The sequence below is a fragment of the Dendrobates tinctorius genome, unplaced genomic scaffold (genome assembly GCF_039654945.1).
Source record: "Dendrobates tinctorius isolate UK_male_01 unplaced genomic scaffold, ASM3965494v1 ptg000145l, whole genome shotgun sequence".
Taxonomy (NCBI): domain Eukaryota; kingdom Metazoa; phylum Chordata; class Amphibia; order Anura; family Dendrobatidae; genus Dendrobates; species Dendrobates tinctorius.
The window spans coordinates 11,251,481-11,275,549 of NW_027361812.1; the positions used below are offsets into that span (position 1 = coordinate 11,251,481).

At 43.7% G+C, this 24,069-nt stretch overlaps 1 protein-coding gene across 7 annotated transcripts in view; it reads right to left on the reverse strand.

The window, feature by feature from the left end:
* The window catches only part of RARG (retinoic acid receptor gamma), a 243,148-nt gene that overhangs the window by 40,120 nt on the left and 178,959 nt on the right, over positions 1-24,069 (reverse strand). Inside the window, exon 1 of one of the 7 annotated variants that reach the window (XM_073546185.1) lies at positions 15,289-15,541. The exons of 5 other annotated variants lie outside the window; for them this stretch is intronic. In XM_073546185.1, the coding sequence (XP_073402286.1) occupies positions 15,289-15,430 (142 nt within the window). In that variant the 5' untranslated portion in view covers positions 15,431-15,541. Of the gene's footprint in view, positions 1-15,288; positions 15,542-24,069 lie in introns of those variants that run through there. One more of the 7 variants, XM_073546186.1, reaches the window with a different exon arrangement.

The window sequence follows — 24,069 nt, forward strand, 5'->3', positions numbered from 1 at the left end:
TGATTTGCCTACTTTAGTGATTTTGAGGCAGCGCTGCACTTCCTGCTGGGTTACCCTGGTAACATTTAAAGGCAAATTTATTGTATCCCTGATCATGTGATCTGTCATTGGATTTTCTTAAGTATACACTGTAAAGAAGGCATTTAGTAAACTGGCTTTCCTCACATCCTCTCCCACCATTTCACCCGGATTATTTTTTAGGGGGCCAACACTATCATATTCTTAAGAGTTTGTTACTGTTTTAATTAATAAAATACACATTATATTATTTTTCCCAACAAACCTATATATTATTTTTCTCAGTTTACCTCTCTGTGTACTATCTTGTCCTCAGCTCAGACTGCATGAGAGAGCTGTTGGTCTGGTCCAACCTTCCTCAGCAGACAGCTATCTTTCCAGGTGTCCCATAAGCAAGAGTGCTTGGCCAAACACTCACGTGTTTTCATAGAGACAGCTCTCTCAGCAGCTAATCTCCACTGAAAACAAAAGAATCAGACGTTGAAATTCCAGCTGCCCAATTTTCTCACCCAACATCATGTCTGAGAGAGAGTCAGGAGGCTCACATACACATCAGATGGCCAGCCTGTCCAGCCAAAATTGGTAGGATTGATGGACTTTCATCTAAGGTGTAATTGGCCCCACAAACAATAGACAGTGGAATTGGTGATCATTTGGCCGACAGCTACTTCTCCAAATCCTCAATACACAGAAGCGCTCGCTCTGCTGACTGCTCCTGTTTCCTATATGAGAGAGCCGCTGCCAGACTCCTCTGGCAGCGGCTTATCTCAAAGAGAACAAAAGGCAGTTTGAAACTGGACATGCCAGATTTATATATATCTTGACACCATCTGTCGGGGGGGTGGGGGGAGTTGGGAAGTCCACGTGCACATTAGACTGTTGGTTGAACCCGCCAAAACCAACAGTAGTCTAAAGAGTATAGATGCCTTAAGACAGCTGGTCCAGATGAGCACCCACAAAAATGTCTCTGAACTTTCCCATACAGGTACACTGTCTGTGACTTATCTTCTAGTAGAATAAAATTGAAACTGAAAATCAATATGTCTCCCAACATCATCTGCCGGGGAACTATGGGACTTCTGACAAATTTTATCCAGATTGCATTCAGGCCTTTAAAAGGGTGAACAGACTTTTGAGTAATTTTGCTTTATTAACACATGAGTAATGGAAGATGAGTTTGGTATGTCGTTCTTTTTCTCCTTCTTTCTGTCCACCTCTATCCATTTTCCCCATCTTCTCTGTGAGTAGAACACTTCCTAAGTCACCATAAATGATGGATTGGCCTATATTTACTGCATGGTTAACAGACTGCAGCTTTCTCAACTAGTCATCGTTGGTGGTAGTGACCAAATTTGACATAGTTGAGGAAACAAACAAAACATTAGGTAAAAATTAGCAGCAAAAAAAAAAAATCCATAAAAACCAATGTTCAGAGAGGACCGGTTACATAACATACGCAATGTGAGGCTCCATTGTATAAACAACTTAATTACATTCATCTGCAGTGACCTTGAATAAAACACGCGTGGCTGTGCTATGATGTGACACTTGTGAGGTTAGCTCAGGTCACTGAGAACTTACTGAATTAATTAACTCTTACAATCGTGCTCTATTATATACCTGATAGATGATATGCACAGAGCGGGCATATAGAAGACCCAGCAGATAAGAAAGAGTTTTTCCTTGACATGCTTTTGCTCAGAGTTCTAGAAAATATCTGTACGCTAATTTGCAGAACTAGCCGTAGAAAACGTTACCGGTTCTAACAATATTACACAAAGAGTCACGTTTTTCAGCTGCTTAGTGAAAATGTACATTACATGCTCGGTCCCCCGCACACAGAGGGTTCTTATGTATTTTGCCATCAGTGGATCTAATATACAGAATTATGTCTGGAATGTGAAGAGCACAGGCTCAGCGTGTGGATGGCATGCTGTGCTTTTCCTTGATATGCTGTCAGGAGTGGAGTGCTTGACTATATGAAAAATGCCATCAGTTGCAGAAACTGTGAGCCACACTTCTAAACGTTCGCACCATTTTTCTAAGTTACAGTGTTGACATGGGAAAATCCCTGGACAAGGAGGATTTCCATCTCAAACATCTGTAGTATATGTGCTCCAAGGAAACATAGATGCCATATTCTAAGCTAAAATAGCACCATTAATTCCATAGGGCCTTACAGACATCATCGATGTCCCCATTGGGGATCACAAGCTATCTTCCCTAACACTAAGTCTTGTAAGTGTTGTAGGAAACCGGAGAACACGGAGGAAGCCACGTAATTACGGGGAGAACATTCAAACTCCTTACAGATGTTGTCCGTGGTGGGATTTGCACCCAGGTCCCCAGCGCTGCAAGGCAACAGTACTAACCACTGAGCCACCATGCTGCCCTAGCCAAAGTGTTTTTGGCCAGTACATATTGAGTTTCCCCTGTCTTAAATTTATTCATCATTGACTATGCTTTTAACTACAACTTCTTCCCAAAAACTTTTAGTACGCAGTGTATTTTTTTAAATTAACAGCAACATTTCAAGTGTATAGACTTATAGCTGCAGACATCTATCCACACCTATGGCTGGACCATATCAAACTGTCCCGTTAACGTGGCGTTTGGTTTCCAGCCATAAACAGGTATTTGAGGCACGTATAACAATCATGTAAATTTCCTTTTTTTGAACTGGAGAGTGAAATTCTAGCAGAGTATCTGCATCTTAAGAGAACAGGAAAGGTCTTTATTCCGCTACCTGCTAATCATTTGACCACACTGGCACGGTAAAAATAAATCTGTACAAGTGGAAAATCTGTTGCCTACTCGCAACCTATAAGTATAAAGTGAAATGCTACAATCCAGCAACCCAATCAACTGCCCAAAATCTATAGCAAACGGCAACCCAAACAGCGCTGTTCTAAATCTTCACCGTAAGTACATTTAATCCTTTCACCTCCAGAGTTTGGTATAACAGAAAGTTAATTCCAGACAAGGACATTATATAAGTGGCACAATCAATGGACATAACTGTGGTTGGTTAGACAGTTACAAGGCCATAAATCTCCATCTGCAGCCATCTAAATTGGATCTTTACAGCCACGATGTTCAGGGCAGTCAACTAATCTATACTCAATCAACATCAAGTGGCATTTCAGAAGTTCTGGCCATTGTATGCTTAATTTACGACAATGTGTTTTATTCTAGAGCATTTCAGCAGTATTGCATTAGAGCCTGATATTTATATATAAGGATGACATCATGGATAACAATGACAGCGTGGACAATAAAGACATCACAACCATCACAAACCGTCGGTTCAAGTTGAGTTTGTCTTCAGTCTTTACACATAATTATGGCATATTATACTACAAATTTCAAAAGCGGTGTAAGAAAAAAATCCCAATCTCTGAGTAACTTATATAGCTGGCCGTAATTGTCTCAGAAGAACAAGACTTCTCTAGTAAATATTCACATTGGTAAATAATAGAACCACATGGAGCCTCTTCTTCTGTTGGGTCTTGTCGGTAGGTATAAAGGAAGGAGAGTTTCAGCAAATTCTTTAGATAATTCTCCTTGCTAACCACCTCTTTTTAACACAAGACATGCACTTGACATCATTAAAGTTTAACGGGATCACACAAAAAAGGACCCCGAGTGCTCACAGTAATCCTCTTCCCATGACAATGCGGGATCCATTACAAAAGGCTGCCTTGCCCTACTTCTGCTGCTCGGCTCTGCATTGCTTTGCTGACTGTATTTTTTAGGTGTCACATCAGTCAGAAATACAAATACTCCCAGAAATACAAAAAAAACTTGAACACAAAGGTTTCTGAAGAGGAATCATCTGGTTCCCTTGTGGGTGGCAAAAGAGGGATGATGCCTTATGGCTCCCTGAATTGTAATCAAGTCTTTCAGGTTGTAGATCACCATGGGTCAAAGCAGGAATGGTGTGAGAAAATTCTGAAAATCTGGGCTGGGAATGGTGATGGAGTGTGTGGTGCGAGTGATGTCACATACTGGGTTTACAGTACACGAGGAACGAACTATGGCAATGACAACCACAAACTGGGACTAATACTATATGTGGGTGTGATGACAGGCCTACTGGCCAATTGTGCTCCTGGTCCTTCATTACTACTAATCATTAGATTTATGAGTTTGTACTTACTGACAATGAGATACAATTATGCATAAAGTACAATGTATTCCTCAGCAGGATAAGAGCTTTGATTTATGGGTAAAGTTAATGGAGAAGGTCTAGCGTTGGCTGGGAAGCTATTCATAGAGTGACCATGTTGCTCCCAGTGGTTGGGGTGCAGCTGGAAGAACGATTTTCCTGCTCCTTGGTATATTGAAGCTAGTGATGCAAGTCGCTTCCTAGCTTTGACAGTGGTGCTGACCTGAGATCACCCACATTTTACCAGGATTTTGGTGTTGGTGGCAGTATTCACAGTGATACAAAAAAGTCACTGTCCAAAGAAGCTACAACAAAGAAGAAAAGTGCTTAATTATGGTCTAATCTCTTCAGCAATTAAAATGAACAATAACAATAAACCCACAATCTGTGCCAGCCCAGGGATGACTTCTGATGCCTTTTTATTGTTTTGCATCTCCATAATAACCCTGTCTGTTGGAAAAGCTGGTTATCAGCCCTAGCATTTCCTGGGTAGATCTCATTACAGTCCAGGCCCTAATCCTTCTTAATAGCTTCTGAACACAACAAAACAAACAATCAAGCCTTTAGCGGAGGAGGGGATTCTCTTTAACTTGATCCCACTGATGGCTATAGAGGCAGCAAACACACCTGTGGAAAGTGCAGGGCAGAATGTCCGCCGGTCACACACTGAGCCCTCTATCCAGTGCCACTGAGGGTTCAAGCTGTACTCGACTGATGCCAGGAGGAATCTATTTCATTCATTCTCAACACATACATAAATACTGTTATTATGATCTTTCTTTTAGGTACAGGCGGAATAGTATTGCCTTTTTGCATTCACACAAACGTACACTGTTGGTATCTTCTTACATATGGCTTCTGTCTTTCAGAAACATCAACTCTCTTAGTTAGACTAAAGTTGGCCAAACCTGCCAATATTGGTGGGCTTGGTCGATAACATAATGTTATTAGGGACCTTCTGGCTCTTCCTAAACTGATGATGTTGGGGAGAAAAGGATCAGGCTGAAAACTGATCCTTTTCTTCGACTAGGAGGTAAATCGCCACCAGTGGAATCTGGCAGCGGCTCGCTCATAAAGAACAAAGGAGTTTTCGGCACAGCGTTCCTGTGTATGTGTGAGACAGGATAAATAGCTGAACAATTAGTAGACTGCTATCTAAGGGTGCTTTCACATTGTGTTTAGGTACCTGTTCGGGGCTTACGGCCGAACCCCCCACAAAACGAGATTTAGACATATGCACCGTCCAGGCCATACTCTATAATGGTGCTACGTCTGAGTGTCCAACTTCAGTAGGCGTACATGCCTGAAAATGATGCACGTAAAATCACACATTTGCTCTGTTGGTACCATTACAGTCTATGGCCCTGTCAGCATATATGTCCAAATCCCGTTTTTGCGGGTGCCTAAACACAATGTGAATGCACACCAATTCCCCATGCACTTTAGATGGTTCGGACAGCAGCTATCTCCCCTGACTATAACATACATAACATACACAGGAGAGCCCCATCACACATAGAGATCTCGCTAGCGAGATCACTGCCGAGTCACAAGTTTTGTGACACAACAGCGATCTCACCAGCGAGATCGCTGTGTGTGACAGCGATCAGCGACTGGCCCCCCTGCCGGTATCGATGATCGCTGTAGGAAAGGCCAGGACTTTTCTTTGGTCGCTGGTCTCCCGCTGGCCAGCACGCATCGCTGCGTGTGACAGGCTGGAGACCAGCGATCAGCTTGTAACTAACGTACACATCGGGTATCCAAGGGACATGCGTCCCTTAGAAACCCGATGTGTACGTTGGTTACCAGAGCACTGATGCAGGGAGCTGGTAACTAACGTACACATCGGGTATCTAAGGGACGCACGTCCCTTGGATACCCGATGTGTACCTTAGTTATCAGCTCCCTGCATCAGCGCGCTGGTAACTAACGAACACAGTGATGCCGGGCGCTCGGCGTCGCTGTGCTGATCGCTGGTGAAGCTGTCTATTTGACAGCTCACCAGCGATCATGTAGCGACTCACTAGTGATCCTGACACGTTGATATCGTTGTCGGGATCGTTGGTGAGTCTTTATGTGTGACGGGACCTTTAGTGATCTTCATGCACATTAGACTGTTGGCCGAACCTGTCAATAGCGGCAGGTTCAGCCGACATTAGACTAAAACCATAGACTTTAACACCTGTAGATACTGCAAGCGTTAAACCTTAGATAACTGTAGACTGATAGCTTTCTTAACGTGCTGCGGAATATGTTGGCGCCATTTGGTCAGTCCCACCAGGGGACACAGCTGTCTTTTCATGGTGCACCATTGCCTGTTTCCATAATGTTAAAAGAGGTTGGCCACTACTTTTTTTTTTATTGTTGCTCTAGCCTTAGGATAGGCCATCAATATCTGACCGGTGGCGGTACCCCGATCGATCAGGAGCAGAGCAGCTGCCGGAAGTTTTCTAATGATGCTGGACTGCAGGTGGCCAGGTACTGCAGATCTACCCCCTATTCTTTAGGACACAGCCGCAGCCACTATAGAAATGACGTGGCTGCTCTGAGAACTTCCAACAGCCACCATTAACAGCTTTGAGCCGGAGGTGACAGGTGTAGCACCCCTAAGGATCAAATATGGATGGCCTAGCGTGAGAACAGTCCATCAATAAGAAAAGTAGAGATCATCCTTGATAAAAAAAAAATCTTAACCAGAGCCATAGTATGGGGCTGATAACTTTTACGAGCTATTTATAAAACTTTATTTCCTACATTTAGTCTTTTTATTCTTTAATCAAGTTTCCAAAATGTGTTCAAATTTTAGTTTTAAATTGGATACTGTCCAAGCCATACACCACAGAAGCCATTTAGCTACATCAAGGTCTGATAAGATCTAGGAAGATAATAGCAGGCTACAAAATGTATTTATGGCTCTCCAGTTACAGTAGTAAACCGGCAGTTCTGGGTGGACTGCTAGTGAAATAAGCTTATATATCAGTTCTCAGTATTCTTAGGGTGAACTATAATGCCCTTACTGTCCACAATTAGCATAATGATGACCTATACTAAAGACCTATGGAAAATTATTATCAGAGTTGATCAAATTTCTCTAGACACTAAAAGGTCTCTGAAGGGCACAGAGACAAAACAAAGATTTACGGTAACTTTCACCCTAGCGTTATGTCAATTCCTGCACCATTTTTCTTGCCTATACCTTGTGATGTCAGAGCGTCAGGGTGTCTGTCTGACTTCCTTCCCCTTCCAGGCATTTACATTGCAATCATTTTCGCTGAAAATTCATGTCACTGTCTTACGCACAAAATGTGACAAAACTTGTTTGACTCAGCTCTGCCAACGTGAGAGATGAACGAGAGGAAGTGAGACATGGGAGGGAGGGGTAGACCGCGGCAGAGATTGGGGTTAGAGATCGATAATTTATTACGAAAAAAGGGGAAAAGCCAAAATCTCAGAAGGAAAATACCGACAATAAATTAGCAGAGCGGCTTTGATTGGGAGCCCAAAATAGCTACAAAAGAGACTTAAAGGAAACAACTGTACGAGCTTTGATGGCTTCTTTTATTTCGACTTCTGAAGTTACTCAGAGGACAAGTAGTCGTAAATGAAGAAGGAAATGTATATTGATGATCACCAAGACCAATGGTGGTATAAGAGATGTAAAACTTAGAAAGCACATAAACAAGAACTGCCTAAAGAGAACCTGACAGCTGCGACATGCTGCCTGATCTACGGGCAGCATGAATCTGGCACTGGCTGTAGAATTTCAGCCAGATGTATGTGACTAAAATGCTGCGGGGTTTCAGAGAAAAACATACTTTAATATCCACGCCAGAGATCAAGGAGACAGGTGGGTCCCCCGGCAGCTTCTCAACGCTTGTTCCCCTGGAGTGACAGGTCTCTCTCCATACATGGAAGCAGGGAGTGCGGGTGGGCAGGAGCCACTGTAGACCCCTCTGTCCGACTAATCTTTCATGCTCGGTCCACAGCTGGCTATTAAAGTATGCTTCTCTCTAAAAAGCTGCAGCGTCTCAGAGTCAAATACCTGGCTGAAATCACACGTGCGCGTGGCTCGGGCAGCATGTATCAGCTGCCAGGTTCTCTTTAATACTTCATTCAAACATCCTGCATTTTTCACGGATGTAAAAAAGTGTGCGAGTTAGATCAGTGTTTTGGATGCGGTGTTTGGTCAGTGTGTCCATTTTTGCCATCAGTGTATAACCAGTGATTTTCACTGATGACAAAAGAAACAAATGACAAAGGTTCTCCTATACATTGCATTATTAATCATGGACGGCACAAGGATTGTCCACTGATGCCATCTGTGTGATTTTCACAGACCCAAGGACTTGTATGGGTAATTTTCATCTGTGATGCTGATAAAAAACGGAAATGTCACAGATTTTTTTTTTTGCAGACATACAGTCTGAAAAAAAAGACATGTGAACAGCTCCATAGTTTATAATGGGTACGTTCTATTTGTAGATATTTTAGACTTTAACTTCCTGTCTCTTCGGGATAAGTTTTCAGCAGACTCCATATCATCAGAGAGAGGATTACAATGACCGGTAAAACCTCTACACTTAGATTAGAGATGAGCGAACCCAAAATTTAAAGTTTGGGGTTCGTACCGGTGCTAGTATCCAGTGCTGAACTCCGAACACGGGCTTCTCCCAAAAGTCTGTTTGGTGTTTGGAGTTCCAGGAGCAGAGAGAGACAATTTTACAACACCAAATTTCGGGTACCCATTGACTTTTATGGGATTCGGGCTCTGGTTAAAGTTCAGGTAGAGTTTTGGTACCCAAACCGAACTTTAGACTAACATCTGACCCGAGCGCGACGAGCCCGAACTTCACGGGTCCGCTCATCCCTATTCAAGATAACCCAAGAGCCTCCACAATAGACCCTGCTCCCCATTCCTTCACAATGACTTTTGCACACTCTCATCAAATGCCTAAATAGAACAGATTGGGTCTGAGCATGGTCATTGCTGTTAATGTATATGTGCATTTTCCGTGAAAGTTTGATAAAGCCTCACTGGCCACTGTGAAAATTGCAATATCTCTCATTTTTATTTTAATCAAGCTTATAATATGGTCAAAAGAATTTATAAAAAATTAATAGAATTATAAGTTGAATACAAAATTTTGATTTAAACAGCCAGACATTTTCTGACGACTGATTCCTTTTAAGAATAAAGATTTTACAAATTAAACGGTAGAAAGTTAACATTATGGCTCAAAGATTCACAAACAGCTTGAAAAATTCCATTGGCTATAAAAACTAGACAATTACTATGGTCTATAGACAACTATATTGACAGTGGTCACCTCTCTTTATACAGATAACAGGTCTGCAATAAGTCTAAGAAGTGACTAATATTCATTGCATCAGAAAATTCACAGATTTATTTTTTTTGATGAAATTCACAAAAGAAAAAAAAATGAATTTTTTTTTTACATCTTCTCCGGTGAACCCATCTCTGATCATAAAAAGCAGCAAAGCCAACAAATACCTTAACTTTTGAATCGGAATGTTATAGAAGCTGTGAACTCCGCTAATAAACTTATCAAACATTGGCTCTTTATACAAAACAGCGTAAACCACATACAAAAGGATTATGGCCGTGAAGAGGAAAAGGGGGCTGGAGCGAAGCATTTGAGAAGTTTAAAGGCACTTTTACGAGGGTCCCAGACTGGTATCAACAGATCAAGGGGACAGAAGGAAAAAAAAAAAAGGCAACCAGGCCCCTTCACCCAGCTCTCACCTCTTCCATCATAAAAATAAGCACTAAAAAAGCTGGGACGGGAACGAGGGTTAAAAATGACACAGTGTTTTCCAACCCAAATTTCTAAAATTGAGGAAATTCTTTGTCTATGGGCTGCACTTCAAAGTCGAAACATTTATAACAGTCATAAAATGTTTACAACCTAGCCGGGCCATTAAGAGCCATTTGTCCCTAATACAGGAATCCTGGTAACTTGTGAGGAAGGCAGTATAAGAAAGCCTTTGTCAGGACATCATATGGAAGGCAGGTTTCTAGACTTCCAGTAGAACCCACAAACCTATAATAATCTCAGCTTGCCTATTTCCGTTTATCCGCCCTTTAACCCGTCATCGGCGCTTTTACTGTAGTTTTGCAGTTTAACTTGTCACGTTCCATTCTTTTCCCACCTGCCATCATAGCTGCTTTAAAATTACCCCCCGGATTTGGAAGATGGGGTTAAGTGAGAAGGGGGAAGAGAGGTGTCCTAAAATGCTGGAAAACAGATCATATATGAATGTGATCCGAGGTATCTTCACTCTGGCATCTGTCCAACAGAAGGCTTACAAGGAGCAAGGCACCTAGAACTTGACTACAAGGAAGGGTTGGCAAGAGTTTAAAGGGCAGGTCATCCCTAGGTCTTCTCGTAAACAGTCATTATTGAGGGCTGTCGGAGGCTCCTTCAGTTCTGCTAACGATCATCTCTGCATTATGTGGCTAGTAAATGGCTATAAGCTGCTAAAACCATTCTCCAGAAAGGTAAAAAGTGCAAGACCTCCCTACATGCTACGTCCATGCTTGTCCTTACAATAATGATATTTTTTTCCATAAATATTAACTGGTATTATAGTAAAAAATAAATAATAAATATAACAATAATAAATAAATACATCATTTTTTCTTTTTCTGCTATTTGACAGCCCTCCATTTTCCACCTATAAACGAGGCACCAAAAGAAACCACATAAGTATCATTACAAAGGGCCATTTCTATCCATTAAAGGGACTGTATTAGAAAAGGAAAATAATGTCTTTTTCCTCGTTACTCATATATTAGGGCTTTTTCTGGCATTGCACGTTAGTCAGGCCGAGCCGCAGTACCAGGCATGAACCTTAGGTACGAGTGGTTATTTCCGGAAAAATAAAATTAGTAAATCTCTAGTAATTTAGTCAAACAAATTTTAATCATTCCAGGCAATCTATTTAAGTTACAAGCTAAAGTGGTAACACTAACGGAAAAAAGATAAGCAAAAGGAATCTAGCTCTTTAAAGATGTAAGGGTTGGTTTGATATATAACCCCATTTACAAAAGAGTTTGGACACTGTAAAATGTAAAGGAAAAAAAGAATGCACTGACTTGGAAATCTGTTACAGCCATATTTTATTCACAAAAGGAGATAGAAATGTGTAAAATGTAAAGAAAACGTTGCGGAACATTAATCGGAAATTGTTCCACAATTTTTAGACGCAGTTGTTCACAGATTGGTGAAGCTCTGACCATCTTTGCTTTTGAGAGACTCTGCCTCTCTAAGGCCTCTTTCAAACATCCGGTTTTTGCCGTCAGGCGTGATCCGGCATGTGTGTCAAAAAATGAATCCGGTTTTTTGTTCTGCCGGATGCAATTTTTTTCTCATTGATTATCACATGCGCCGGATCGCGCCGCATTTGCCTCTGTTTGGTCCGGTTTTTACCGGATCCGGCTGAAAATTTGTTTCCGGCGGCCGGACACAACGCAAGCTGCAACGTTTTTTTGTCCGGCGAAAAAAAACGGACATGCGCGGATGCGGCGCTCCCGGCTCTGTGGCTGAATGAAAGTCAATGATCAAATCCGGCCACCGGATCAGTTTCCTTCCTGATCCGGCCACCGCATTCAGGTTTTTGCCCTCTGCGCATGCCCGGCGATAGTGTCTCTCTCTCTCTCTCCTCCCCCGTTCTGCGGCGGCTTCTTCTTTTCAAAGCCAAGCAGCCGTAAATCGCGCCGCATATGCTTCCGATGTCTCCGTTTCAGGCCGGATATGGCAGTCCAGCTTTTCGCCGCACGCCGCCGGACTCTGTCTGACGGATATGTGAAAGTAGCCAAAGGCTATGTTCACAGGTCCAGTAATCATCAGTTAGGCCAGGATCACACTACAATGTGTGATGCGAGAAACTCGCACAAGTCTCTCGCATCAACATCCAGCACTGCCGCCGGCACTCAGGACCGGAGCTGCAGCCCCGGTATTGAGTGCCAGCGGCAGTGCCGGATGTTGATGCGAGAGACTTGTGCGAGTTTCTCGCATCACACATGGCAGTGTGATCCCGGCCTTAGAACAGATCCAGCAGCAATCCATTGGCACAACTTTTTTATCCGGCAAAAAAAAAAATAATAATTTCAAACTGGATTTGGTTTTTTTTTTAACACTTAATTCTATGGAAAACGGATCTGTTACATAGCCATCTATTTTCTTCCATTCTAAACTGATCCAGTAAGCAAAAAAGGCTCAGTTTCCCTAAGACTTCAATGTTAAAAAAATGGATCGAATTGAAAACAGCTTTTTTTTCCAACAAAAAGTTGTGTCTGCACAACCTTTTGTCAACAGATTGCTGCTGGATCCATTCTAAAGGCCACGTTCACACTATCAGAATTTGGTCAGTATCTGATCAGTATTTGTAAGCCAAAACCAGGAGTGGGTGATAAAAGGGGAAAAGCCAAAATCTGAGACGTGTTTCTATTCTACTTTTCCTCTGATTGTTCCACTCCTGGTTTTGGCTTACAAATACTGATGTAAAACACTGACCAAATACTGAATGTGTGAACGTGGCCTAACAGATTACTGGACATGTGAACATAGCCTAACAAGCTCTTTTTATAAATAGTCATATGAATTAGTAGAAAATGTTACTGTCTGTTTTTCCATCGCACCACTTACTTTTCTAGCCTTTTGTTAACCATTCTACCTTTTTTTACATCAATTTCTAAATGACTTTATTTTTGAATATGAAATGGAAAAAATGTCGGAGTTTCACTGTCTGATCTGTGCTCTGTTGTGAGTAGATATGGAGACTACAGATTTCCAGATCAGTGCATACTTGTTTTTTTTTTACATTTTACACATCGTCCTAACTTTTTTTTTGTTTTAGTTTGTTACTGTGCTAGTATAACCCAGATACCAATGAAGTCTGAGCCTTCAATACATAGGACAACTCTGCTGTAAGTAATAATTGACATTAGGGTCCTCGATATTATATAGATCAGTAGTCTCCGGTCTGGGCACCTTCAGCTCTTGCAAAGTTAATGTTCCCAGACTGTGACCATTAAGGCATACTGGGAGTTGTAGTTTTGCTGCACAACAGAGACCACCCATATGGATGTACACATAAGCAGTATATTCTTCAGCCAAGACATTGACACTGAACCTTTGGAGAACTCAGTTCTGCACATTTGAACAAATGACCCTAATATATACGCCAGTAGCTGGATATGACTTTGTGACCGTAGCAGCACATCCCAACCTGACCCGCTTCTTCACCCTTGGTGTGGAACTCATTGTGCCTTTGCCCTTTTCTGATTGTCATCCTGTTTGTCTGTCTAGTGGCATTTAGCCAAATTTCCATATTAAAAAAAAAAAAAAAAATCATCCGCCCAACAAGCGTGAAAGAAAATCTACATTCCGACTGGTACTCCTCCCTCAACCACACACTCAACACTCTCACAATCTGACAGTCAAAACAATACATACACAATCATACCTAGAGCAACCCTCACACCCACACAGTGCTGACAGCGTGCAGTCAGTGCACATTCACCAACACAATCACAGTGCTGCACTCTTATCCCACACACTGGATCCCCAGAGAAAGTCAGTGCTGCACTCTTATCCAACACCCTGGATCCCCAGAGAAAGCTAGTGTCGCACTCTTATCCCACACACTGGATCCCCAGAGAAAGCCAATGCTGCAGTCTTATCCCACACACTGGATCCCCAGAGAAAGCTAGCGCTGCACTCTTATCCCACACACTGGATCCCCAGAGAAAGCCAGTGCTGCACTCTTATCCCACACACTGGATCCCCAGAGAATGTCAGTTCTGCACTCATACCACACACTGGATCCCCAGATAAAGCCAGTGCTGCACTCTTATCCCACACACTGGATCCCCAGAGAAAGCCAGTGCTGCACTCTTATCCCACACACTGGATCCCCAGAGAAAGCCAGTGCTGCACTCTTATCCCACACACTGGATTCTCCAGAGAAAGCCAGTGCTGCACTCTTATCCCACATACTGGATCCCCAGAGAAAGCCAGTGCTACACTCTTATCCCACACACTGGATCCCCAGAGAATGCCAGTGCTGCACTCTTATCCCACATACTGGATCCCCAGAGAAAGCCAGTGCTACACTCTTATCCCACACACTGGATCCCCAGAGAATGCCAGTGCTGCACTCTTATCCCACACACTGGATCCCCAGAGAAAGCCCACAGGATTGTGCTCAGTTCCAAGAGATGCGTTGCCATAAAGAACACTTTAACTCCTTGGTCAGCTGAGAGGCCTGTACCGCAAATAATGGCATCTCCAGGCTAATCGTTTTCCACTCTCCCTTGCAGATGCGGTCTGCTTAATTTTGTGACATGTAGCAGTGCTGATTTTGTCATTGGGCGCAGTTCATTATTTGTTCCTATGGATCAGACATAACAGCAATAACACAAGACAAATTCAGCTCTACTCCATGGATGGGGGTCTATTTTACTGTCACACCGCAAGTTATTAAACTGCCATCTATGAAGTTCTGAATGATTCTTCCTTTTTCTCAGTGTGGTGGCTTCCCCCATACTACGATCTCTCTGCCGCTAGGGTGGTAAATCCGGCGTTATTACACATAGGCAATCATTCTAGGATTAAATAGTTTGGGATGAATTGTAATTGTCATCCAGCATGGCAGATTTACGTCCCCAGACCCCCTGGATGCAGTGAGATGCAGGATCCCACTGCACATATGGTATTGATATGCAGCAAGGCGATGCAGTCACCTCTGTGTATCCCCAGGAAGGAATGCAGGAGAGGCTGCAATGTATCCCAACTAGCCATCACCACAACACTACAAGCCAGCCAGGACATGGGGCCAGCAGGAAAGTCAGGGAAACTATAATAAGGGACATCCCAGCTCCAGAGCACATCACAGGGACTTGCACAGGACTGCAGCTCCCTATCACATTCTCCTAACTTACTGTTCCTATAAGAGATCCCCTGGAGAAAACAATCTCAGCTCTGCTGCATCTGTCCGCAGCAGTCACCCAGCGCCGTCCGGAGCAGACAGAGGGGTCGTGGTGCCACCAGATAACATTTGGGTAAATAGATACTTACATTGTAAACTATGGCTCTGCATCCATCCGAAAGGGTCCAGTCCCCCAAAGCAGCCAGCCTTCCTCAGCATGCAGGCTCCCTGCGCCCCCATGTCATAGAGCGGCCGGGGCATCAGGGGGAACGCTTCCACACAGTCATACATGGTGCCCGGCGGCGGGGGACGGGGCACAGGGCTCCGGGCGGAGGAGGGTGAGGGGGCGCTGTGCCACCTCCTGACCGGCGCCTGCTCGCCTCCGCTAGCACAGCCTGCTCTGTGGCATACCTTGTGCAAATAGCCAGGCAGCCTCGGGCAGGGGGAGTGACTGGCGGCGGAGGGCGGCCCTGCTCGCACAGCAGCCTCTCAGCAATGGGCGCCTTCCTCCACAACAAAGCCCCCTCTACCTGTCCCAAATCTGCCCACAATGCCCCTCCACTGCCGATACCTGCCCCCTGCATCAGCTCCAGTGTGAGGGGACACAGGCGGCCAGGAGGAGCCGGGGACAGCTGCACATTACCCATCTATTAGCTATCACTCTATCCATCTGTATGACTACTCTATCTATCTATCTATCTATCTATCTATCTATCTATCTATCTATCTATCTATCTATCCATTCTATCTATCTATCTATCCATTCTATCTATCTATCTATCTATCTATCTATCCATTCTATCTATCCATTCTATCTATCCATTCTATCTATCTATCTATCTATCTATCTATCTATCTATCATCTATCTATCTATCATTTATCTATCTATCTATCATTTATCTATCTATCCATTCTATCTATCTATCTATCTATCATCTATCTATCTATCTAACATTTATCTATCTATCTATCTATCTATCATTTATCTATCTATCCATTCTATCTATCTATCTCTCTATCTATCTATTCTATCTATCTATCTATCATCTATCTATCTATCATTTATCTATCTATCTATCTATCATTTATCTATCTATCCATTCTATCTATCTATCATCTATCTATCTATCTATCATTTATCTATCTATCTATCATTTATCTATCTATCCATTCTATCTATCTATCTATCCATCTGTATGACTATTCTACCTATAATCTATCTATCTATCTATCTATCATTTATCGATCTATCCATTCTATCTATCCATTCTATCTATCTATCCATCTGTATGACTATTCTACCTATAATCTATCTATCTATCTATCTATCTATCTATCTCTCTCTCTCTCTCTCTATCTATCTATCTATTATCTATCTATCATTTATCTATCTATCCATTCTATCTATCCATTCTATCTATCCATCTGTATGACTATTCTATCTATCTATCTATCCATCTGTATGACTATTCTACCTATAATCAATCTATCTATCTATCTATTATCTATCTATCTATCTACAGATTCAAAAACGAAGACAGCACTCCATATTCTTAGTTGAAAAAGTGTGCAGGATTTATTCAACCTACATGTCTGGTGCGACGTTTCGTCTCTGACTGAACCTTCTGAATCTATATATTTGGGGCAATCAGTGGACAGTTTGCCTGGGGGCTATTCCTTTTTCCTATTTCTCTATCCATCTATCTATCTATCTATCTATCTATCTATCTATCTATCTATCTATCTATCTATTATCTATCTATATATTATCTATCTATCTATCTATCTATCTACAGTTTCCATTATCTATCTATTATCTATCTATCCATTATCTATCTATCTATACATTATCTATCGATCTATCTATCATCTATCTATCTATACATTATCTATCTATCTCTCCTTTCTACACACATATATTTCCATCTCAGCTTATAATATTAGTAAATATTTCAATATTTTCTTCTTGTTTCTTCCAGTTATAAAAGGGGACTGTCTTTCCTAAGTAATGACTCAAACACCGGGAAGAAGGCGTATTCTTTGTCGTTATTCCGTGCACACCTTCTACTACTTACACAGCCGCACACCAGTTTTCTTGATTGACTATCTGAGATAATTCTTATATCCGGATATTCTACATACATTCCCACTTTCCTCTTATTTCTCCTTCGCAGTATTCCATCCCTTACAAGATGGGGCGCCCATCAAGGAGTCAATGTCCCCTAGGGCCGATTCCTAGACACGTGATTAGATATTATATACCTCTGATGTCCGATTACAAAGTACAAATGTAAGCAATGTTCCAGAAAAGTGTAAACCATGTAACCCCAGCCCATGGCTCCTTTCACAGGAGTAGATTCTTTGCCCAAGATGATTGCTAATCGTCATTAGCCCTCGTCTACCTCCACTTACATCTAGCAATTATCAGCGCTGTATGTGGCTGAACAATCCAGAGCGCAATCATTCCTTTGCAAACAGCTTCATTCTTGCTGGCAGCACATTCTCGTTAACAAAGGGCGGTGTGCCGCTAACAATCAATGGTTCTAATATCAGCATAAAAGATGTGAGCAAACACCAAAGAAGGGCACTCTTGTCGTTTGGTTGGCGGACATGTTTATATGTACTTACAGTCGAGAGCTAAGAAATGTAAAAGGGCTCAAACATAGGGATGAGCGAGTATACTAGTTAGGATTCAGTACTCGGCGAGTAATGCGGTACTCGCGGTACTCAAATCCTGGCGAGTATTTCACTACTCGCCTTGTAATATTCGGCACAGCCCGCACAGTCCCCGCACAGCCCAGCACAGTCCCCACACAGTCCCCGCACAGCACAGCACAGTCCCCACACAGTCCCCGCACAGCCCAGCACAGTCCCACACAGCCCGGCATAGTTCCCGCACAGTACCTGTATATCCCAGCACAGTCCTGCACAGTACCTGCACAACCCAGCACAGTCCCGCACTGGCCAGCACAATCCCACACAGCCCGGCATAGTCCCCACACAGTACCTGCAAATCCCAGCACAGTCCCGCACAGCCCAGCACAGTCTTCACACAGGCCAGCACAGTCCCGCACTGGCCAGCACCTTCCCACACAGCCCAGCATAGTCCCCGCACAGTACCTGTATATCTCCTCACAGTCCTGCACAGTACCTGCACAACCCAGCACAGTCCCTCACTGGCCAGCACAGTCCCACACAGCCCGGCATAGTCCCCACACAGTACCTGTATATCCCAGCACAGTCCTGCACAGCCCAGCACAGTCCCACACAGCCCAGCACAGTCCCGCACTGGCCAGCACCTTCCCACACAGCCCAGCATAGTCCCCGCACAGTACCTGTATATCTCCTCACAGTCCTGCACAGTACCTGCACAACCCAGCACAGTCCCTCACTGGCCAGCACAGTCCCACACAGCCTGGCATAGTCCCCACACAGTACCTGTATATCCCAGCACAGTCCTGCACAGCCCAGCACAGTCTTCACACAGGCCAGCACAGTCCTGCACAGCCCAGCACAGTCCCACACAGCCCGGCATAGTGCCCACACAGTACCTGCAAAGCCCAGCACAGTCCCACACAGCCCAGCACAGTCTTCACACAGGCCAGCACAGTCCTGCACAGCCCGGCATAGTCCCCACACAGTACCTGTATATCCCAGCACAGTCCTGCACAGTACCTGCACAACCCAGCACAGTCCCTCACTGGCCAGCACAGTCCCACACAGCCCGGCATAGTCCCCACACAGTACCTGTATATCCCAGCACAGTCCTGCACAGCCCAGCACAGTCTTCACACAGGCCAGCACAGTCCTGCACAGCCCAGCACAATCCCACACAGCCCGGCATAGTGCCCACACAGTACCTGCAAAGCCCAGCACAGTCCCACACAGCCCAGCACAGTCTTCACACAGGCCAGCACAGTCCTGCACAGCCCGGCATAGTCTCCACACAGTACCTGCAAAGCCCAGCACAGTCCCACACTGCCCAGCACAGTCTTCACACAGGCCAGCACAGTGCCGCACAGCCTGGCATAGTCCCCACACAGTACCTGTATATCCCAGCACAGTCCTGCACAGTACCTGCACAACCCAGTACAGTCCCTCACTGGCCAGCACAGTCCCACACAGCCCGGCATAGTCCCCACACAGTACCTGTATATCCCAGCACAGTCCTGCACAGTACCTGCACAACCCAGCACAGTCCCGCACTGGCCAGCACAGTCCCACACAGCCCGGCATAGTCCCCACACAGTACCTGTATATCCCAGCACAGTCCTGCACAGTACCTGCACAACCCAGCACAGTTCCGCACTGGCCAGCACAATCCCACACAGCCCGGCATAGTCCCCACACAGTACCTGCAAATCCCAGCACAGTCCCGCACAGTCCAGCACAGTCTTCACACAGGCCAGCACAGTCCTGCACAGCCCAGCACAGTCCCACACAGCCCGGCATAGTGCCCACACAGTACCTGCAAAGCCCAGCACAGTCCCACACAGCCCAGCACAGTCTTCACACAGGCCAGCACAGTCCCGCACAGCCCGGCATAGTCCCCACACAGTACCTGCAAAGCCCAGCACAGTCCCACACTGCCCAGCACAGTCTTCACACAGGCCAGCACAGTCCCGCACAGCCTGGCATAGTCCCCACACAGGCCGGGGTCACACTTGCGAAAAAACTCGCACGAGTCTCGCATCTCAATACCCGGCACTGCCGCCGGCACTCGGGACCGGAGCGCTCAGCTGCATGTATTTCTATGCAGCTGAACGCTCCGGTCTCGAGTGCCGGCGGCAGTGCCGGGTATTGAGACATGAGACTCTTCCAAGTTTCTCGCAAGTGTGACCCCGGCCTTATGTATCTGCTACTAATAGATGCTTATTACTGCTGGGTCTGCTTGTTGCACGCTCACTATACCGCCATATGGGGCGTCTTTATTGTCTCATTTATTGCTGTATACTGCCATTTTTTTATATCTTATTGCACCCATAAATGTCTTATTGGCATTTGAGTCTGGGACCTCATCGTCATATCTTTTTAATTGTCTTTATATTCACGTGTTTGCTGTGTCAGTCTTAATAAAGTTGATTCATATATTTTTTTATATTGGAGTGTGCACTTTTCATTAGGTAGTCGTTTCTCTCCTCTTGGCTCCTATTGAAAATTATGCTATGTTCACACGTTGCGTCGTTTTTGCTGCATTTTTTTTTCTGCATGCGAAAGCTGCAACAGCAAAAAAGCAGGTTTTGCTGTGTTTTTTCTTGCTGCATATTTGCTGCGTTTTTGTCGTCGCTTGTGCATATGCATGCAAAAAAATCATGATGCATCATTTTATTATTATTTATTTACTAAATTTTTGATAATTTTTTTTTTTTTTTGGCAGAGAAGCATGTCCAACTATACTTTTTGTACGTTGAAAAAAAAGTAGTATGACGAAAACCCGAGAGAACTTAGTCAAAAGAATTTTTGTCTACTATGTCATGCCCATTTTAGTCTATAGGTACACGTCCATCAAAACAGTTTGTTACATTTATTGTATTCGTTCAATGGCACTGTATAAATGTGAACCTAGAGTAAGATAGAAACAATTTCGTCATCCTAAATTGACCCTCTAAAAAATAAAATCAGTGTCTTTAACTGTTCCGCAAAAGAAACATTTTAAGCTGATATTAGCGCTACAGTAATAATATTGACATGTAATATACAAGTTCGGACCGATAGATAAGATATTATACTCATATATGACTTATATATGATAATCATCAGAATAGTAAACATCCTCAACAAAAAATTGCGCCAACATAAAAATTGAATCATGATTAGCCATGAAGGCTATGACCATGACTGAGGGATCATCAGCGGTGCATTGTAAACACAGCGGGAGGCAAACACCAAGGGGAAGTGGTGCAGAAAGTTATAAAAGCAATTGTGACACTTCATAGGAATTGCACCTGTTAGATAACTTCCTAAAGTGCCTTTGAAAAGACAAAAAAAAGAGACGTCCATGAAGGGTCCTATTTTAAGATCAGTGTAAATCTAAAATCAAAAGTGCAATCATATAATCCCTTTAAAAATATGAAACTTTAATAAATTGAGGTAAAAAACACCCCCCTAGTGCAATAACACAATTAACAAACTCTATACAATAATAACCTACGATAGCCCTACACTAGCCTGCTATCCCTTCCTGACAGTGGAGGTTGGCACCCTAAAAGATACGATTTGGCGCCCCCACTCCACGGCGGCTGTCCCAGACTCGCCCTAAATGACCCTTCTAAACTACAGGTGGGAAAACAATAAGCATATTAAAGATAGTGCTTAATAAAATACACAGGCTATTAATGTACAATATATAAAAGTCAGGCTATTACATGTAAACATAGAGAAAACTCTTGTATAACCAATAGATAGCAGCAAGTCTTGTCTTTTTGGGTATTAATAGACCACAGAAAATATAGATTCCATAAGCTACCAGTAGATAGTGGCAGTCTTGTCTTTTTGGGTATTAATAGACCACAGAAAATATAGATTCCATAAGCGACCAGTAGATAGTGGCAGTCTTGTCTTTTTGGGTATTAACCCCTTCCTGACATCCGACGTACTATCCCGTCCACGGTACCCGGGCCCGTATGACCGTGGACGGGATAGTACGTCTACCGCGATCAGCGGCGCCCACGTGGTGAGCGCCGCTGATCGCGGCCGGGTGTCAGCTAATTATCACAGCTGACACCCGGCACAATGTGTCAGGGGCGGTCACGGACCGCCCCCGACACGTTAACCCCTTGCACACCGCGATCAAACACGATCGCGGTGTACCGGGGGTTAAAGGGAAGCATCGGCAGGGAGGGGGCTCCCTCCGTGCTTCCCTGAGCCCCCCACGGCAGAGCAATGTGCAGCGCTGCTGCGGGGGGCTCCTTTCCTCCAGGCCCCCGAATCCAAGATGGCGACGGGGGCCTTCGGGGGCCTGAGGAAGCTGGCTTCCTCAGTGCCTGCAAAGCGCAGGCATGAGGAAGCCTTCTGCAGTGCCTGTCTCAGATCGCTGATCTGTCACAGTGATCTGTGATGTGACAGATCAGCGATCTGTCACAGGACAGTGATGTCCCACCTGGGACTATTTAATAAAGTAAAAAAAAAAAAAGTGTAAAAATAATTAAAAAAAAATCGCCAAATATATTAGAAAAAAAAAAAAATATTCCCCCAATAAATCCATTTTTTGGAAATAATAAAAAAAAAAACAATAAAAGTACACATATTAGGTATCGCCGCGTCCGTAATGACCCGCCCTATAAAACTGTCCCATTAGTTAACCCCTTTAGCGAACCCCTTAAAAAATAAAAATAAAAAACGAAGCAAAAAATAATGATTTATTATCATACCGCCAAACAAAAAGTGTAATAACGCGCGATCAAAAAGATGCATATAAATATCCATGGTACCGCTGAAAACGTCATCTTGTCCCGCAAAAAACGAGCCACCCCACAGCATCATCAGCGAAAAAATAAAAAAGTTATAGCTCGCTGAATAAAGCGATGCAAAAATAATTATTTTTTATATAAAATAGTTTTCATTGCATAAAACCTCCAAAACATAAAAAAACGACCTAAATGAGGTATCGCTGTAACCGTACTGACGTGAAGAATAAAACCTCTTTATCAATTTTACCGCACGCGGAACGGTGTAAACGCACCCCCCCAAAAGAAATTCATGAAACGCTGGTTTTTGTTCATTCTGAGTCCCAAAAATCGGAATAAAAAGCGTTAAAAAAATTCCACGTGCCCGAAAATGGTACCAATAAAAACGTCAACTCGTCCCGCAAAAAATAAGACCTCACATGACTCGGTGGGTCAAAATACGGAAAAATTATAGCTCTCAATATGTGGTGATGCAAAAACTATTTTTACAATAAAAAGCGTCTTTTAGCGTGCGACAGCTGGCAAACATAAAAACCGCCATAAATAGTAAATCAAACCCCCCCCGTTATCACCCCCTTAGTTAGGGAAAAATAATAAAATAAAAAAAATGTATTTATTTCCATTTTTCCATTAGGGTTAGGGTTAGGGTTAGGGCTAGGGGTGTGTTGGGCTAGGGTTAGGGTTAGGGTAGGGTTAGGGCTAGGGCTAGGGTTAGGGTTAGGGCTAGGGTTAGGGCTAAGGTTAGGGCTAGGGTTAGGGTTAGGGGCGTGTTGGGGTTCGGGTTGGAGTTAGAATTGGGGGTTTCCACTGTTTGGGCACATCAGGGGCTCTCCAAATGCAACATGGCGTCTGATCTCAATTCCAGCCAATTCTAAGTTGAAAAAGTCAAATGGTGCTCCTTCCCTTCCAAGCTCTGCTATGCGCCCAAACAGTGTTTTACCCCCACATGTAGGGTATCAGCCTACTCAGGACAAATTGCAAAACAATTTTTGGGGTCCAATTTCTCCTGTTACCCTTAGGAAAATAAAACATTGGGGGCAAAAATATCATTTTTGTGGAAAAAAATGATTTTTTTATTTTCACGTCCGAGTGTTATAAACTTCTGTGAAGCACTTGGGGGTTCAAAGTGCTCACCACACATCTAGATAAGTTCCGTGGGGCGCCTAGTGTCCAAAATGGGGTCACTTGTGGGGAGTTTCAATAGTTTAGGTACATCAGGGGCTCTCCAAACGCACATGACACCAGCAGACCATTCCATCAAAGTCTGCATTCCAAAACGTCACTGCTTCCCTTCCAAGCCCCGACGTGTGTCGATACAGTAGTTTTCTCCCACATATCGGGTGTCAGCGTACTCAGGACAAATTGGACAACAACTTTTGGGGGTCCAATTTCTCCTGTTACCCTTGGGAAAATGAAAAAATTGGGGACTAATTGATCATGTTTGTGGAAAAAAATACGATTTTTTTATTTTCATGCCCGGGCATTCTAAACTTCTGTGAAGCCCTTGGGGGTTCAAAGCGCTC